At 43.6% G+C, this 18,544-nt stretch overlaps 1 protein-coding gene across 1 annotated transcript in view; it reads left to right on the top strand.

Moving 5' to 3' along the window:
* LOC147706209 (piezo-type mechanosensitive ion channel component 2-like) overlaps window positions 1-18,544 on the top strand; it is a 612,835-nt gene that overhangs the window by 429,399 nt on the left and 164,892 nt on the right. The window contains exons 36-38 of the mRNA XM_086929599.1: window positions 360-618; window positions 10,478-10,666; window positions 14,950-15,139. Coding sequence (XP_086785725.1) covers window positions 360-618; window positions 10,478-10,666; window positions 14,950-15,139 — 638 coding nt within the window. The remainder of the gene's footprint in view (window positions 1-359; window positions 619-10,477; window positions 10,667-14,949; window positions 15,140-18,544) is intronic.

Genomic DNA, 18,544 nt, shown 5'->3' with positions numbered 1-18,544 from the left:
GAGAGCAACACCCCACAATTAAAATATCTGAATATTGTACCTCTCATTATGCTCACTGTCATTCTTATCATAAAATCCAAATCAGGTTCCTTAAATGTTGGTCATTTTTAGGGAATTTAAAGGAGTATTAGCTCTAGCCACACCAAGCTAGAGAAAGTTAACTACAAACATGCTAGTAAGTATGCATGCATTGACAATGTCACAGTTTTTAATGACATGCTCCATCCAGTTCCACTACAATTTGAATTTATTACTGGGAACAAAGGGCTGGATAGTCTATGGCGTAACCACCATGAAAAAAGGAAAATAAAAGAGAATCAATGTGATCTAATGAGATTTTCCTATGATATGTTTTACAGAATGTTCCAGGACGAGGAGCTTGATCAGTCAGAAAGGTTCTATGAGACCCTTCCTCGGCCCATAAAGCTGGCTTTTGCTCTGTACAACACTATGGTCTCCAAGTCCGAGTTGCTCTGCTACTTTGTCATAATTCTGAACCACATGATCTCAGCTTCCTTCATTAGCCTGGTCCTGCCAATCCTCATCTTCCTTTGGGCGATGCTATCTGTGCCACGGCCCTCGAAACGCTTCTGGATGACAGCCATCATTTACACAGAAGTAAGAACTTGATTCCACACAGGAATGTGATTCATCAACTAGGGTTCCACACAATGATTACATATAATAACAGTGTAAGATGGGTGGCATCAGATAGAATGTTGCATTATAGTCCCCTGAGTTGACAGTGTGCAAATACAGCCAATTACATGGGCAAAATCTAATTGTGATTTGCAGAATAAGGAATGGGGAGTAGTAGGGTATTTTTCATGCAAACATAATTTAATACCAAGTATATTTTTCTAATAGGGAGGAATTTCCATGTAGGCAAAATTTGCTTATGGTCCATCTTGAAGTTAATAGTGCTCTAGCAATCTTTTCTTTTGTACTACATTTAAAATAAATATATACAAATTATTTATGATAATATTTAACATCAAAATATTTTTACAAACTTTTTAAAGGTTTAATAAATTATTTTGTTTTTCCTATAGTTTATCATACAGAGATCTCCCGCCCAACTGTAGAGTCTTCCAATAGTAAATTAGTAGGGAAGGTTTATTACACTTGAAAAAGTTAGTAAAATTAATTTTATGTAAAATATTATTATAAATTATTTGTACGTATTTTATTTTAAATGTAAAATGTAGAATGAACAGCACTATTAACTTAATTTGGAATTAAAGGTCCCATTTAAATGGTGGCGGTATGTATACTCCATCACAACGGAGTATACTTACCACCAACATGAAGGTCCGTCCACCCGATTTAAATGCAGGCAAATATTTAGTTTGGCTATGGCGATGACTACTCCTTCACCACCTCTCTGAAGGCCCATCAGAGTAAGGGCGTTAAAAAAAATGCCCTCCCGACCAATCAGGATGGGCAGAGATATAGCCATTTCTGTACTGTCCGTCACAGGGTGAGAGACAGTAACAAACAAGTAATGCTCCCCGCCATGGGAGATGACTCCCATGGTGAGCGGAGCATTACTTTTTTTATTTTCAAAAAGAAAATCCCATTTGGGGATTTTCTTTTAGAAAATAAAAAAGAATACTGTTTGATGCAGGGTTGCATCATGCTGATGATGCCCTGAACCAAATAGCGAGATGCATTGACAGGAACTCACGTAATAGTGGTTCCTGGCAGTGATTTATAAATGATCGCCTTCTTGGCAGTCATTTATAAATTTGGCGGACGTTCCCTCCATCATGGGGTAATTTACTCCTTCCCTGTGGAAGAACGGTGGGTGGTACACCAAAATATAAAACTGCCTTTAAGTCTTTTAATAATTGATGTCGCTGAGTGGGAGAAGGAAGGTGGGGGAAAGGAAGAGAAAGGAGTATGCCAGAGCTGAGGACCAGATACAGGAAATGAGGGAATCCTCAAGAACAGTTTAAAGAAGTGAATTTTAGAGGGCATTTCTGAAAGCCATGAGGTAGGCGGATAGCCAGATTTCTACTGAGAGGGCATTCAACACTTTTAAGGCAACATAGTATAATGCTTGATTTGTAGTGTTTGCCGTTAAATATTGTAGTGTTTCAAGTTTGAAGCAAACTTTACTCATTGTTCTTGAGCAGCCTACAATCATCAGTTTGTAGCTTAGCCAGGTCTTGAAAACTATTCTTTTTTTTTTTAATTTTTATTTTTGTTGCAAAAATCAAATAGTATCATCATCAGCAATCACATAAATTCTTACATTCCTGAGGCCAGCTCATGACACAAGGTAAATATCAAACAGTACGTATGTTTCCGGGCCTTTTCTGATTGTGTAGCAGCATCATTTATCAAAGTGATCAGATGAACGGAGCGTATAAATGTACCGTAAAAATTACAATTTTCGTTTTGTGTTTTTTGTATAACATTGAACATTAACAAAAAGAAAATGCACACATGAAGCAGTATTTCGTTAAGTTAGACTCGATATAGCATTTAGCATCATAGTTGTCATGTGAGGGACCAGTCATATATTTTCCGTACCCTAAGCCCTACCCCAACCCCCCCGCCATAGACCCTCAGTACATAACCATCCCATTCCTCCATATGTGTTGCCCATCGTCCTGCCCCGATCCCCATTCAGTGTTCTTCTTCATCATCAGAACCCTCAAGATCCTCCTCATCCAGCGGCTCACATATGTCCCCCCTGTAGGAATTCCAAGGCTGCCAGACCCCGTTCCATTTACGAGGGTTGTCCCGTAGTTTGTATACTGCTCTTTCTGTTAGCATGAGCATGTCCATATTCCGGATCCACTGCGCCAATGTGGGGAGGTCAGCCGACCCCCATTTCTGTGCTATGTCTCGTTTGGCCGTGACCAGTCCTATCGTGGTCCACGCCCTTGCGTAAAAGGTAAGGTCAGTAGGCCCCCACACATTCAGCAGACACATCTGCGGGTCTAGTGTGAGTGAGGTGTGAAGTGTCTGTGCGATGGTACGTAGAACCCGCTGCCAATAACTAACAATACATGGGCAGTCCCACAACGTGTGTATAAACGTGCCCTCTGCCCCGCAGCCCCTGAGACAATAGGGATGTTCCGCCCTTTGCAATTTGTGTAGTGTCGTGCGGGTGTAGTAAATCCTATGTAGAATCTTTAACTGCACTAGACGGAATCTGGAGGATATACCTGCCTCACAAGGAGACGCCATGGCTGCATTCCAGTCGGACTCGTCTAAGTCTCCGACATCAGTCATCCATTTGTCTTTCAGCTTCTCTAGTGGGTCAGGCAGGTTATTGATCAATTTGCGGTATGTCAGCGAGGTTGCACCCTCCTGTAAGAAGTCCGTGAGCAGACGGTCCTCCAGCGGAGAGGATGCAGGTGGGGATGTGTCTGGTGGGATTGCTGCCTGTAGGGCATGTCTAATCTGTACATATCTGTATAGTTTGTTATCCCCCAGCTCATACTGTTCCTGAAGAGTTGCAAAGGAAACCACCCCCTCTCTAGTCCACAGGTCCCCTACAGTTGAAATCCCGATGTTATCCCATTGGGTAAAGCCCTTAGTGCATCGCAGATGTCCCAGTGCCTTTGTGTCCCATAAAGGTGTACGTTTTGTGATGGTCCTATCCCATTTCAGTTTCGCTTGCGCCTTGTACCATAGGTGAACAGTGTGTTTCGTGGGACCCATGAGTTTCGCTGCAATACCGCGGTGATACAGTGGGGCCAACAGGCTGTTCGTGCCCAGTTGTGCCCTGTCTGCCTTGAACGCTGGATCCTCTTGCGGGGCATGTATCCATTGATTAAGGATCTTAAGTTGGGCCGCCCAATATTATAGTCGTATATTGGGCAATGCGATGCCCCCATCGTACCAACTCCTATTCAACTTTGTGTGTGAGATCCTGGCTGGCCGGTTCCCCCAGAGCAGGCCCGTGATCTGTGCCGTTATCTTTTGGAGGAAGCTGTCCGGTATCAAGCGTGGGGCGTTCTCAAGAATATATAAAAAGCGCGGTAGGGCCATCATTTTAAATAACGCCGCCCTTCCCAGCAATGTTAGTGGGAGTTCCTTCCAGTGCAGCACGTCGTTACGGAGTCGGAGCAAGGGAGGCTGTAGATTAAGCCGTGTAAACTCCGCCTCGTCGCGGGTAATATGGACACCCAAATATTTAAAAGAAGAGGGAGCTATCTCCAGCGGACAGGAGTCCGGGAGTGGCGGAAGTGGCCCCTTGAGCTCAAAGATTGTCGACTTTGCCCAATTGATGGTGTACCCTGAAACTCGCCCATGTGAATTACATAGTGCCAGGAGGTTGGGAAGGCTGTCTTCCAGGTCAGTGAGGTATATCAACATGTCGTCCGCGTAGAGGGACACTCTATCTTCCCATTGCGGATCCCATTGGATCCCCTTCAGGAGCTGCGTGGTACGAATAGTAACCGCCAGCGGTTCCAGAACCAAAGCAAAAAGGAGGGGCGAAAGTGGACATCCCTGCCGTGTGCCACGTCCTAAATGTATGGTTCGAGAAATATGGCCATTAGCTACCACTCTGGCTATGGGGTCTTTATAAAGCATACGTATCCAGGAGATAAACACCGGACCAAAGCCCATACGTGCAAGCACCGCGAAGAGGTAATTCCACTCTACCATGTCGAACGCCATCTTGGCGTCTAATGATAGGATCGCGGCCGGCTCCCGCAGCATTGAGAGCCTCGCCACAACCCCATGTACCCTGCGAAGGTTTAGGGCCATACTTCGATGCGGCATGAGGCCGGATTGGTCTGGGGGAATCAATTGAGTTAAGCACGGCAGGAGTCTGTTCGCCAGTACTTTAGCTATTATTTTGGCCTCTGGGTTCAGAAGGGAGATAGGTCTATATGACGTGCAATTGCTGGGGGGTTTACCCGGTTTCGGGATGGCTACAATAGTCGCCATCCGTTGGTCCGGCGGTAATGTTCCCTTCAACCTACACTCTTCGTACATCTGAAGAAGGGGCGTACTCAGGGAGTCTGACATGGTTTTAAACCACTCACACTCAATGGGTACTCCATTGGGGCCCAGAGCCTTACCCGAATGAAGGGAGCCGATGGCCAGTTGGATTTCGTCGACAGTCAAGGGTGCGTCGATATCCTTCGACGCCTCGTCCGTCAATTTCAGCAGAGGCACACATTCAAGGGCATCCCGAGATTCATCCTCCGCTACCACTGTCACAGGAGTGTACACCTCACTAAAATGATCAGCCAGGACCTCCACTATTTCGCCTGGGTGGGTGTGGACCACACCACATGAGTCAGTGAGCTGTAGAATATTCCTCCCTCCCCCCTGCTTCTTATCCAGCCACGCCAGGAGTTTGCTAGCTTTGTCCAATATCGTAGACCCTGTGTTGAGTCGCGGCAATGTCCGCCAAAGTGACTCTTCTCAAGTTGTCGGTGAGGCGACGCTGGTGAACCTGTAAATCATGAAGTGTGTCCTCCGATGGGCTTGCCATATGTGCGGTGTTGGCCCTTTCGAGGCCCAACTCCAAATCTAATGCTTCCTTCCTATGTGTTTTCTTGTGGTTCGCAATAATGGCGATGGATTGGCCCCTAAACACGGTCTTGTACGCTTGTAGAGGGGGAGTCAACCGAGGACCGGTTCTCCTCAAAGTAAAGCCGGGTCGCTTTCTTCAGGTCCTTACTTATCTGTGGGACTTTAAGATATCCCGGGAAGATCGGGAATATCCGTCGTCGTTTAGTGCCTGTGGTGGTGACTGTCAAAGAGATCGGTGAGTGGTCCGAGATGCCCCTCGGCTGTATGCCTGCCTCGGCCACGGTAAGATGTCCGTTGCCCAATGTGAAAAAGTAGTCGATCCTTGAAAGACTATTGTGGGTGGCCGAGTAATAGGAATATTGCTGCTGACCTGGGTGTAGTGTACGCCATATGTCCACCAAACCCTGTGCGTCTAGAAAAGTTTGTAACCTGCTGGGACCATCCGTGTGAGTTTGGGAGGGGAATCGGTCGAGGGTGTCTGTGAGTGTCATATTGAAGTCCCCACCTATAAGCAAGTCCCCGTCAGGGAGATCCAGCAAGAATTTGCCAATGTCCGGCAGGGCCACCGAGTGTAGTGCCGGCGGTATATACATGGAAACTACATTTAACAATTTCCCCTCCCACTGGCCATGGACTGCCGCGAAGCGGCCTTGCTCATCGACTGCTGTTGATTTCACTATAAATTGGGAGGATTTCTTCTGCAAAATACCCGTGCCACGGGACCCTGAAGTAAATTCCGCATGCACTGTCATATGATAACCTCGCCTATCTAGAGCCTTCGTGGCCGCCCCCGTCAGGTGTGTCTCCTGCAAGAGAACTAGGGCAGGCCCCTGTCTTCTAATCCCCTGTAGCACCAGACCCCTCTTGATCTTGTCCCCTAGACCTCTGACGTTCCATGACATGACATGCAATGGGGTCGGTGTGGTATGGTTATCTATTCCGGTCATGAGAAAAGTGGTGAACAACCATGAGGCCCTCTCGCCGTAAGCGAGGTGGCGTACGGAGATAAGTGTAGGGTAGATGTGACTCCTTCCAACATTCCAATTCCTCACTGTCCCAAATAGACAAGATGCTACCAGAAAAATGAAACATACCAATAAACATGTGTGTGCATAGAACAAAAACTCGCAGGACCAAAGGGCCCTGTATTGCAAACCTTCCCGAGCCCCTACCCACCCCTCTCCCTGCCCCCCTGCTGCACGAACTCAAAACTGCCCGCCCCCCCAACTGAGCAGAGTGCATACCCCATCCCCAAAACAGTGTACTTGCGCGTTGGGGTGAGGGACTCTCCGCTGCCGGCAGTCTCTCATTCACACCCTCGGAGGCCCTTCACCCAGTGTCCAATGGCGGGAAGCGCTTACGCAGCATTAAATGTCTATAAAGGTATTAAAGTCTGAAGATCACTGTTCCTCATTCTCTTCTTGGCCGCCGTCTGCCCCCAAGGATTCGCTACTCTCTGGTCCACCTCCCGAAGCCTGGGAGCCCTGGCGTTGACCGGCATTTCGATCCTTCTTGGGTCGATTTGTCCGTCGTGGATTTTGTCCCGGCCTCCATCCTTCCAACCATTCCTGTACCGTCTCCGGGTTGTCGAAGAACCACGTTCTGTTCTCAGCTACCACTCTAAGTCTTGCAGGAAAGAGCATGGAGTTCGGTAGTTCTCGTGACCTCAGTTCCTTTTTAACATCAAAGAAGGTTCGTCGCCGACGTGCGACCTCCGCCGTGTAGTCGGGGAAGATGGCGATAGTAGCGTTCTGTATCTTAATAGGAGGAGAAGTCCTGGCCGCCTGCAAAATGGCGTCCCGGTCGCGGAAGTTAAATAAACGGGCTACAATGGGCCGCGGAGTTGCCCCTGGCTTTGGTTGGCCTCCCGGTACTCGATGGGCTCTTTCAACGGAGAAAAAGGTTGACAAGCCTTTCGGCTTAAGTTGGTCCGTGATCAGGCTCTCCACAAATAGGTCCATGGCTTTAATCCCTTCCGATTCCGGTACCCCAATAAGACGGATGTTGTTCCGCCTCGAACGCCCTTCCTGTTCATCAAGTTTCTCCCGGAGCAGTTTATTGTCTTGTGCCATCTTCCCCATTTCCCGTTGAAGTTCGGAGACGTCCTCCACTAGGGATTTCGTAACCACCTCCATGTTCTTAACCTTCTCCGACATTTTGTGGAGGTCTGCTCTGAGCAAGGTGACATCCGTGGAAATCGCATCCACTGTCGTCTGTAGTTGAGCCAGCGCATGCATTACATCGTCCAGTGTTGCCTTCTTACCTCCCGGGTTGTCAGCCGTCTTGCCTCCCGGATCTTTCCCCGTTACCGGGGAGGTAGTTGGCTTATCGGAGGTGTACCGTTCGATGCGGGTCTGTGTGGCGCCGCCCTTGGGACCTTTCCCCGCCATACCGCTGGATTTCGTGCTCCTCGTGCCTCTCCGCTCCAGGGTGTCCGGAGCGGTGTGGTCGCACCACCCAAACCAAATGTATTGTGCTCAAGCCTCGATGGGGTGTTCCGTAGGGCAAAGAGTGCCGGTATTCACCAAGTGCGCAGCACCTTCCCCGTTCTAGAAAATGGCGGATGCTCCTCGCCGTAACAGGATACTTCACACTTAGAGCCGCCGATTCGATAACGGGGATGGGCGGGGCCCTGGCGATAACGCTATCGTCCGCCACAACCCTGTGGCCTGCGTGCTTCGCCTCGTCTGACTGTCCGGGAGGCCCTCGTTCTGCCGTCCTGCGCGGTCTGCGGGCACTTCCGGTCCAGCTTCTCAGGTCCGCCTGCACTTCCTGCTGGGCCACTCAACCAGGGGAGACCCCGACTCAGGAGGTCGGAGTAGGCCAAACGGCAGCCACGACGTTTCTCGGTCTCCAGACGTCGGATTGTAACGCCGCTTGTCGCTGCTTACACCACCCGGTCCTTGGCTCTGGTACCTTCCTATAGGGCTTGAAAATTGTGCCGGATTATGTGTCGGATAGACGAAGAGGCCGCTTCAGCTGCGGAGCTTGTCCCTTATGCTGCCGCCATGATCGGCTGCTAGCCACGCCCCTCTTGAAAACTATTCTTGGTTTAATAAGATGCGAATGTAATTTGATGAGCATTAATATCATGTGGTTAAATTTCTTAGCTCCCTCTGTCAGTGTAGCTGCTTTGTTGGTCAAACAATACTACCAGCAACCATAGCAGCATTTCTGTACCGTAACCACAATTTCATAGCTTGCATAGGTACACCAACAACTATTTAAAAATAGTATTTTCTTTTTTATGATTATGCACCACTGAAATTTGAGTTCGATTTTAGAATATTCCTTTTTCAAATTGAATATGTTTTCATTCATTTTGCATGGTCACACAAAATGTAACAAGGCTCTACCTTTACAGAAAAAGGAACTGTCAATGTCACTCAGGTGTGCATTTTCTAATAGATACAAGGTATGCCACTGAGAGGTAGCTGAAAAATACTTTTATGTCTCTGAAATCTAACTTCTCATTATGAATGTTAACAACATCTCATATAATTGGGTATTGTAAGAAATTGAGTTTTTGATAGAGGGAGGTGAAAACCCTTATCAATCAACAACCAGAGTCCTTTTCATGGTAAACCACAAAAGTCCCCAAATTAACCTGTGCTTGACCCTTTGATAGCTTGGCACAAAAATAATCAGGTTTAACTTAGAGTTACTGTGTTAAGTAAAGACAAATGTAATAACTAAAATGAGGCCAGAATGACAAAAATCCAATCTGTAGAACTGGAGCTATGCAATTTCAGAGGTTTAAGTAAAAAATGATACCAAGAAGCAGGGAACGCTAACTGATAGTATCTGGTCGTACTAGACTGGTTCAAAGTCACAAGTTCAGACCAACCGCGATAGAAAAGGTACCTTCTCAATGTCCAGTTCAAAACTTAAAGATTTCATAGGAGGAGCTCAACTAATAGCAGCCAAAAGTCCAGGACCTGGGGAGACAACTCTTGCAGATCAGGAAATGTTATCTTCTGGGTGAGGCAGGCTTCACAGTAGTAAAATCAAATTTAGGAGTTTTTCACTGCCAGGACATGTAAAACTTAAAAGTACATGTCCAACTTTTTAAATACAATGCACCCTGCCCTATGAGTTGTTTAGGGCCCACCCTAAGAGTGACTACCGGGTTTTTAAAAGGGAGGTTTAGGAGTGGCAAAAGGTTTATTTTGATTCGAATTGCAGTTTAAACTGAACACAGGCTGCAGTGGCAGGCCTGAGACATGTTTTAAAAGGCTACTTTTAAATGTGGGTGGCACAATGAGTGTCGCTGCCCACTAGAAGCAGGTAAATTACAGGCCCTGGGTACTCATGGTACTGTATAAGAGGGTCTTACAAGTAAATTAAATGTACCAATTTGGTGTAAACCAATTGTACAATTTTTTCGGAGAAGAGCACAAGCACTTTAGCACTGGTTAACAGTCGATAAAGTCTTAAAAGCCAACAAACATAGGTTGAGAAGACAGGATGGGTGAAGGCAGATTGTTTGGGGGTGACCCTGCAGAGAGGGCCAAGTTCACCAGGCCTTATAGCAAAATGGCACCTCATGATGGACACACCATTCTTTTTGCGGGAATGTGAACTTTTCTTGAATATAATTACTGCTTGAAAGACCACACCATGTGCCCACATCACCCTTTTGTTCCCCAAGGAACAACCACATGCCCTCTGATGGTGTGTTTGGTTTTCAAAGTAAACTTGTGTTTTCTCTGATCTAATTTCCTTGCACGATATACTAGTTAACAAATTCATTTGACTAGGGAAGGTCTCCATCCTCATAAGAAACATTTTTGTGATATTTGGCTGCTTAAAATGATGTAGCATGTGTGAAGAATCTAATTTTGTGGTTGTATAAAATCTGTGCCTATGGGCTGAGTAAAGACATTTTTTCTTAATATGGAAAATATCTCAAGGATGTGGAAACCAGTGTGCTTGTTCCATTTTCTTAATTGTGTTCTTCCTATTCTAGATCGCAGTAGTCATCAAGTATTCTTTCCAATTTGGATTCTTTCCTTGGACCTCAACAGTGTACAGGGGGCTGAATGCAGAAAAACCCTTTCACCTTCCCAATATTATTGGCATTGAGAAGAAAGATGGCTATGTGCTCTTTGACCTCATTCAGTTGCTTGCTTTATTCTTCCATAGATCCATCCTAAAGGTAGGTCATGTCCCAGAGTAGAAGGATGCTTGGGGAAGCTTGAATGGAATGAAGAGTGACACAGTTTAAGATATTAATTTCTGGTAATGGAGTCGGATTTGCAAAGAACATATTTACTAAGTTTTTAAAAATTAACATCAGAATGAATAAAGATATCATGACGATTTGAGGATTCACTCACACAAAACAAATAAATCTCTTTAGTCATTGTAGTAGAACACCATAGATGTAACTACGCTTAAAAGAAATTACAGGATGACCCACCCTTTTTCTGATCGGCCAACTTTATTTTATCAGTAGGGGCCTTTTCCTTTTTCCATGCCATTGGATACTGTCACAGTTTTGAATGGGATGAACTTTGGTAATGGATTTAGGGTGGGGGGGCACATTTCCTACAGTAGGAACATATGCAATCCTTCCCCATGGATCCATGGGAAATTAAGAAGTAGAGAAGGAGGCAAGGACAAGTCACAAAACCATAGTCTCTATAACCACTGGGCTGTACGTGAATAAAGTATTATTTTACAACTTTTACATGTTGATAAATTTAATGGTATGCCAATATTGTTAGTAGATAGACAGGTAGGTAGTCCAATATGTCGGAGAATACATAAAGTGAAGAAAGACAAGCACATATTAAAATACAGTGAGGAAATATGACCAGGAAACTGCTGCTGAGAGTGTGGGAAGACTTGGGGTTCCATTAGAGGTAAATATTTCCGTGGACTTGCAGCTATCCATCAACTGAGACATGAAATCCTGGTCTTCAGTTTTAAAGTACGTGTCCTGTATTTAAATCAGAAGCTGACCAGGAAATGATGCTTATTAGCAAGCTGTACCAGATGGTATCAATATCACGTTCAAATGATTACAGTATCCTCTAGAAATATATATCTCATGCAGCAATTAATAGTCCTCATTTTAGCTGAACTGATAAAGTGATCCACATTCTTCCAATTAGGAATTAGTTTCGATAAAAAGTACCACTGAACAGCTGCCATGCCTGAACCTTGTCTCTCCATGCTATTGCCAATTCAGGGGGGTGTTCTGCTGCAAGTCATAGTATCCAGCATGGAAGCCAATGTCGGGGCTTCAAATTGCAGCAGTTGTCAAAAGATTTACATCTCAGGCTTTTTGTTAATCTACCATGATTTCCAGAAAGAGGGCATGATCAAATTATATAACTTGCACTCTCCAGGATGGTGAATTGGTCCTAGATTATTAACAAGATTGATGAATGCAACATGAGTCAAAGTTCTTTGTTGTAATGTCACTTTCTTTTAATTTTATATATGAGGAGTAATTCCTGAGTGATAAATGTTTCCCAGCACAATCATTCCCCTATTTTCCGTCACGTTCATCGCCCTCTGCAACAATATTTGTCCCTGATTTTTGCTTCTTGCTGCTCTGATATTCTTCTGGATTCTGCCTGACCCTTTTCTCCTTCTTGATGTCAGGAGGAGTTTGGTGCAGTGCTGATTTCTCCGAGCCCGATTCAAGGAACTAACTTAAGACAAAATCCTAAACTTACTACTATTTTGGTATTCACAGAAGGCACTTACTCATTTTCGTATTCACAGAAGGCACTCATTTCGGTATTCACATAAGTTAGGAGTCCTAACTTTAGGACTCCTAAATACCTTCTGTGAATACCGAAAGTCTTAAAATTAGGATTTTTCTTTGTTTAGTAGTAGTAAAGTTAGGACTCCTAACTTTAGAACTCCTAAATGCCTTCTGTGAATACCGAAAGTCTTCAAATTAGGATTTTTCTCCGTTTAGTAGTAGTAAAGTTAGGACTCCTAAGTTCTGTGAATACCGAAATGAGTAAGTGTCTTCTGTGAATACCAAAATGAGTAAGTGCCTTCTGTGAATACCAAAATGAGTAAGTGCCTTCTGTGAATACCAAAATGAGTAAGTGCCTTCTGTGAATACCAAAATGGTAGTAAGTTTAGGATTTTGTCTTAAGTTAGTTCTGTGAATCGGGCCCTCCATCTTTAATCAAGAGCTACAAGATTGCCAAGGAAGTTTTACCCCTTCGTTGTTTGCCTCATAATTGGGGCACTCTTAAAGAGGCACTTGACATCTTTCATGTATATTGTTCTGGGCCGGTTGACACTCTGACTACTGGGTGGAGTCTGGAGTCACCCTTTCCTCGGACAATCAAGAAGGTGATTTAACAGACCTCAGCTTCCACTCCTTAACATTAATCTTTTCTGATGAACTAAAATTGCAGCAAAATGTTGGAGTCAGAAGATATCTTGATAAAATCTACAGTGTGTGAATGTGAAAAGTGAACAGTATTTGAATAATGAATTTGAAGAGGACTCTGATTATGATAACGGATAGCAGTTCTGCAGCATTGGATCTTTCATTGGTTTACATGCTTAAATTATCTGCTGACATCAGGCTGGGAACGTCTGGTAGCCAATGTTAGTACAGTAGTATAACAATACAGCATCTCTAGACCATCCATCTCATTATGTGACCGAAACCCCTGTCAATCAGCTGGAGGAGCTCAGGGTTCCAACCCTCCTCAGAGACTCCAACTACCAGATTTTCTATCTGTTTGTTCAGACAACCAGTAGTCCCTTTCAGCTCTTGCTGCTGGATTTTTGACAACAGACACTATGCAGCCAATGAGGAATGTGTGAAGCCTGAAAGGTTTACACAGACAATTCAAACACTCATTGTATTTATTGCTGTCATAATGTGGCTGCAAACCTCACAGTTGTGGAACTTATCCCACTTTTAGTACAAAATCCTTGAAAGAAAGACAATATAGGCTTCTATGCCTCCTCGGTGCCAAATCACCTGTGCCTCTTCTGAGAAAAGCACCCAGAAGTATAAAAAGCGCAAACAGTAAAGCTGGGCTCATGAAGCATTTTCTGGGACTACCTCAGAAGTCAGTCTTTCACCCTCCAAAAGACCCTCTGTGCCTGCCTCTGAATGGACAGACTTCTGGTCATGGTAAGGTCATACCTGTTACTTATGCAGTTTCATGGGTGAAAAAAATGGCATAGTCATTGCCTTCACCTCTTATCACTATGGATTTTATTCCATTGACTGAAAAAGTGACAACACGGGCAGCATTGATGAGTGCTCTGAACTGCAAGTATCATTGTCGTCAGCCGTCCCATCACTGACGAAGAGCAGACAGTCTAAAGAACACAAAGATTCTTCACCATTGACAAAACAACTGTTGAAGAGGACTCAGCACCCAGAGATGAGTCCATATCTGAAGAAATCCTTTTTGTCAATGAAAATGACCAAAACCATTGAGAAAGACTTTGCTAATAAGTAAACCACATCTGTTGACAAAGGCTATGTTGACCACCAAGACACCTCCATCAACAAAGGCGTCAGTGATGACGCAAGAACTTCCATCAACAGTGACAGCAGGATCTAGAGTTCTGGGGACAAAATTAGTCATGTCATTGCTGGTAGTGACAATGACATCATTATCAGCAGTATTGCATGTCACTACAAATTCACCACTGGATTACATCAAACCCCGTTTACTTCTATGTTACCCCTGTTGCAGCTGATATCGCCAATAAGAATTACACCAGAACCAACCACAGTAATACATCCTAGAGGATTTGACATTGTCAGCCTCTCAAAGTGAGAGGTTCGCAGGCCAGGAGTTGAACAGAGAGCAAATATATACTGATAATGATATGATGTCTAATGCAGCCTCCCAAACAGATGTGCCCCACAACCTTGATAACCATTTTGTTCTAGAAAACTCTGACAATAACACAGAAGAATCTTATGGCTACCAAGAGCCTTGCTACTCTAGTGAACCACTATAAATGCAGATTCCTCCACCTCTGCCTCTCAAATGGTACAAGGGCCCACAGAATTGTTCCAGGGCATGAAAAACCTGATTGGATGTAAGAGATTACGTTATTAGTTGTGAATGATGAGAGTCATTCACAAGTAATACGTTCACAATAGTCTTTTTACTGGGAACCACATACCTAATTGTAGCACTTGATTGTCTCAAGATAGTGAAGCAGAGCAGCCCATGGCCAACTCGGGGGAGGTGTTGTGGGCTAGTAACGCCAGCTTGCTGGCATGGAACAACAGCATTCAATAAGTCTATGTCATCATCTTTAAAATAATCCCTATTAAGTCAAATCTGCTTCTGTTCTTTCTGAAAGACCGTGTATTAGAAAAGCAATTGCCATTGAAGGTATGAAGCCTACCTAGACATTGATATTCTACCCATTATGTGGAGCTCTGGGGCACTCATGATATTCTCTCTCAATTGTTTCCAACAGTGCCATGGTTTATGGGATGATAAAGAAGTGAGCGTGCCCGAGTCTAAGAAAAAGAAAAAGAGCAAAAAGCAAAAGAAACGAGAAAGCAAAGAGGAGGAAGACAAAAAGTGTGGGATAGGGCAGTGGAATTTTTTCAAGCATCAAAATGCCTTTAGAAAAAGGCGAAAATCTCAAAAAGCAGGCAGTGATGGTAAGTTCAAAAGTGGGATAAAAGCAACAAATATGTTCTGTTCATTCTTCTTTTAAAACTGTTACCCTCTTTACATGTCATATAGAGCAATGTAGAGAATTGGTCAGCCTCCTGAGTACTCTTACATGAGCTGACTGCTCAGTGATTGGGTATTGCTTATGCTTATTATCCACAAGATCACTAATTCATGTTCTTGTGTGTATAGTTCGGTCCTTACATAAGCTTGAGTAGGGTAGTGTTAAACATGGCCATCTTTTGGGTAGTCTTCCCTCAGATTTTTCATCTACTGTAGCTGAACCTGTTTTCGTTGGCATTAGGACTCACTTTACACCTATTGCCCAGTGGTAATGTGCTCTCACTTTAAAATTTTGTAAAATTGGTACACCCCTGATTGGTACTTTTAATTTACTTATAAGTCCCCATTATATGATACTGTCTGCACCCAGAGCCTTAAAATTAAAATACTAATAATGGGCTACAACGCTCATTGTGCCATTCACCACAGTAGTCCTGTAAAACATCCCCAAGCCTGCCCCTGAAGCCTCGGTATGCAGTTTTAAAGCTGCCAGTCCGACCTGGTAAAATAAACCTTTTGCAAGGCATAACCTTCCTTTTTAATACTTGTAAGTCACCCCTAAAGTAGGCCCTACATGCCTATAAGACAGGGTGCATGGTAGTTAAAACGTAGGATATGTGCACTTACGTTTTAAATGTCCTAGCAGTGAGAAATCTCCAAAGTCGTTTTTTCACTGTGGCAAGGCTGGCTCTCCCATAGGAAAACACTGGGTTACTTTATAACACCATATAATCTTTAACTTTAGTTTAGGAATAGCTAGAATGATTCAATGGCTCACTTTAATAGAAATTTAAAATCTAATTTAATGGCCAAGTTGGATTTTCAGGTACTATTTTGAAAATTACATTTTAGAAAGTTATTTTCTTATTTGAGACAAAGTGCCTTTCTGCCAGTGTTCACTGTCATCCGATTGTTGATGGCTCACCGGATGGTCTAGGGGGCTGGAGCCAGACCCTTCGAGAGCTTTAAAGTATGCCTACCTTGTGACTGGCAGATGCAGCTCACACCTAGGCCTTCTTACCTTTTGTCTTCATAGCCAGCTTGTCCCCACACTCAGTGGAAGAGGGAGCTACCCCAGAACTGGGTTGGAGTTTCCAAATGTGAGGGTTTGCCAATTGTCAAAGCCACACCTCTGGGTGAATCCAGGGAGCTCTGCACAGGGGAAGAAAGTTTCCACATGTTGATTTTAGTTACAGGCAGTGAGGGGTAGTTTACAGTAAAACACACATGAAGTACTGCAAAAGAGGATAGGGTCTCTCATGGGAACTTTTACCCCATTGTTTAGGGAGGGTCCAGTAGTTTCCCCCACCCATAGGCTGGCACTGAGCATAAATGTGGCTCTCCAAGTATCCTGTTCGGAACACCTCTGGAAGGATGAAGAAAGACTGCACCTGCTGTAAGAAGAGAACCCATATTGCCTCGTCTGCTCCCACTTGTACCTAGGACTAAGAAGTTGATTCCAAGGGTCAGTTGGCCGACCTGTGAAGCCACAGGGATACAAAAGGTGCAAGAAGCTCACTTTCATGAAGAGTTCAGCTGACCAGTTCCAACTGGACCTGCCTTTGATCGACCGTGATGGTAGCATCTACAGGAGTGAGTGCTGACTCCTAAGTGGTGTCCCTGAGGGTCCTGGGGTGGTGTGTATTCCTCCTGACTAACCCTAAAGCTGGGACTTAGAAAGTTTTTCAGAGATTTCCTCCTGGAGAACTGTCAGTAGGCCGGGACCTACCTGCCAGTTGTTCTGCCGAGGGTGCATCGCTGATGGGCCTGAATTGGCCGCAGCACCCGCCATGTTCTTAGCATGTTCATGTTTATAGCAGGAAACTTGATTCAGCGGGCCCCAGGACAAGCAGCGCCCAAAAAATGTGAACCCTCTCTGGCTACAGCTGGCAGCCTTAACCTGCTGAAAGAATCTGACTTCCAGAAAAGAGAATAAATCCGAAGATAGAAATCTTGACCAGGCCTGACATTGAGCAACATCTGATCTGCACTGGTGGTTTCCTAAGTGCACACTCCAGACTTTTCCCACTCTGAGCTTTTCCTGCCTTTATCAAATGAGGTTCACTGACAGAATATCGATGTAAAAAATATAATAGTAAAAATATAGATGAAAAAATATAGAATGCAAAAATATCGACTCCCTAACTTAAGTATAAAAATATTGGGGGGGAATATCAATGTAAAATATATTGTTGCACAAAATATCGATTTTTATACATACATAAAATAAAATAATAAATATTAAATATGTTAAATAATAAAATTGATATAAAACAATAAAGAATATTTAATATAAATCTTAACAAATATAACACATAAACTTAATTTAAAAAAGTTAAACACACCTACATAATAATTAATATATATATATTTACTTTAAAACAATTAATAAACTATTAGCTTTAATTTATTTTATTTTAAAATTATATAAAAATAAAAAAATAAAAATATATATATGTACCAATCACATAAAATCGAATTTAAATACTTTCTACAATAAATTAAAACATTAAACTATTTAAAAATCTTCAGACTTACATTTCCCACTCCAGTCAGTGTAACAGTAGGGTTAAGTGTTGGATAGAGGAGAGGTAAAAATTACTATTCCCACTTCAGTGTGTGCAATAGTAGAGAAAGTGTTGTATAGCGGAGGGGTAAAAATTACTATTCTCACTCCAGTGAGTGCAACAGTAGGGAAAGTGTTGGATAGCGGAGGGGTAAGAATAACTATTCCTACTCCAGTGAGTATAACAGTAGGGAAAGTGTTGGATAGTGGATGGGTAAAAATTACTATTCCCACTCCAGTGAGTGCAACAGTAGGGAAAGTGTTGGACAGTGGAGGGGTACAAATTTCTCTTCCCACTCCATTGAGTGTAACAGTAGTAAAATGATTGGATAGCCGAGGAATAAAAATGACTATTCCCACTCCAGTGAGTGCAACAGTACTCGGAGTGTTGGATAGCGAAGGGGTAAAAATTACTATTCCCACACCAATCACGGCAACAGTAGGGAAAGTGTTGGATAACGTAGGGGTAAAAATTACTATTCCCACACCAGTCTGTGCAACAGTAGGGAAATTGTTGGATAGCGGAAGGGTAAAAATGACTATTCCCACTCCAATGAGTGCAACAGTATGGAAAGTGTTGCATAGCGGAGGGGTAAAAATTACTATTCCCACTCCAGTGAGTGCAACAGTAGAAAAAGTATTGGATTGTGGAGCGGTAACAATTAATATTCCCACTCCAGTTAGTTAAAAATTGAAAACAACCAAAAAATAAAAAACAAAAATATTTTTAAAACAAAATACATTAAAAAATATATAAATATGT

This window comes from Lissotriton vulgaris, chromosome 7, assembly GCF_964263255.1.
Source record: "Lissotriton vulgaris chromosome 7, aLisVul1.2, whole genome shotgun sequence".
In the NCBI taxonomy this organism is placed as follows: domain Eukaryota; kingdom Metazoa; phylum Chordata; class Amphibia; order Caudata; family Salamandridae; genus Lissotriton; species Lissotriton vulgaris.
This window is presented reverse-complemented; position numbering and strand designations above follow the sequence as displayed.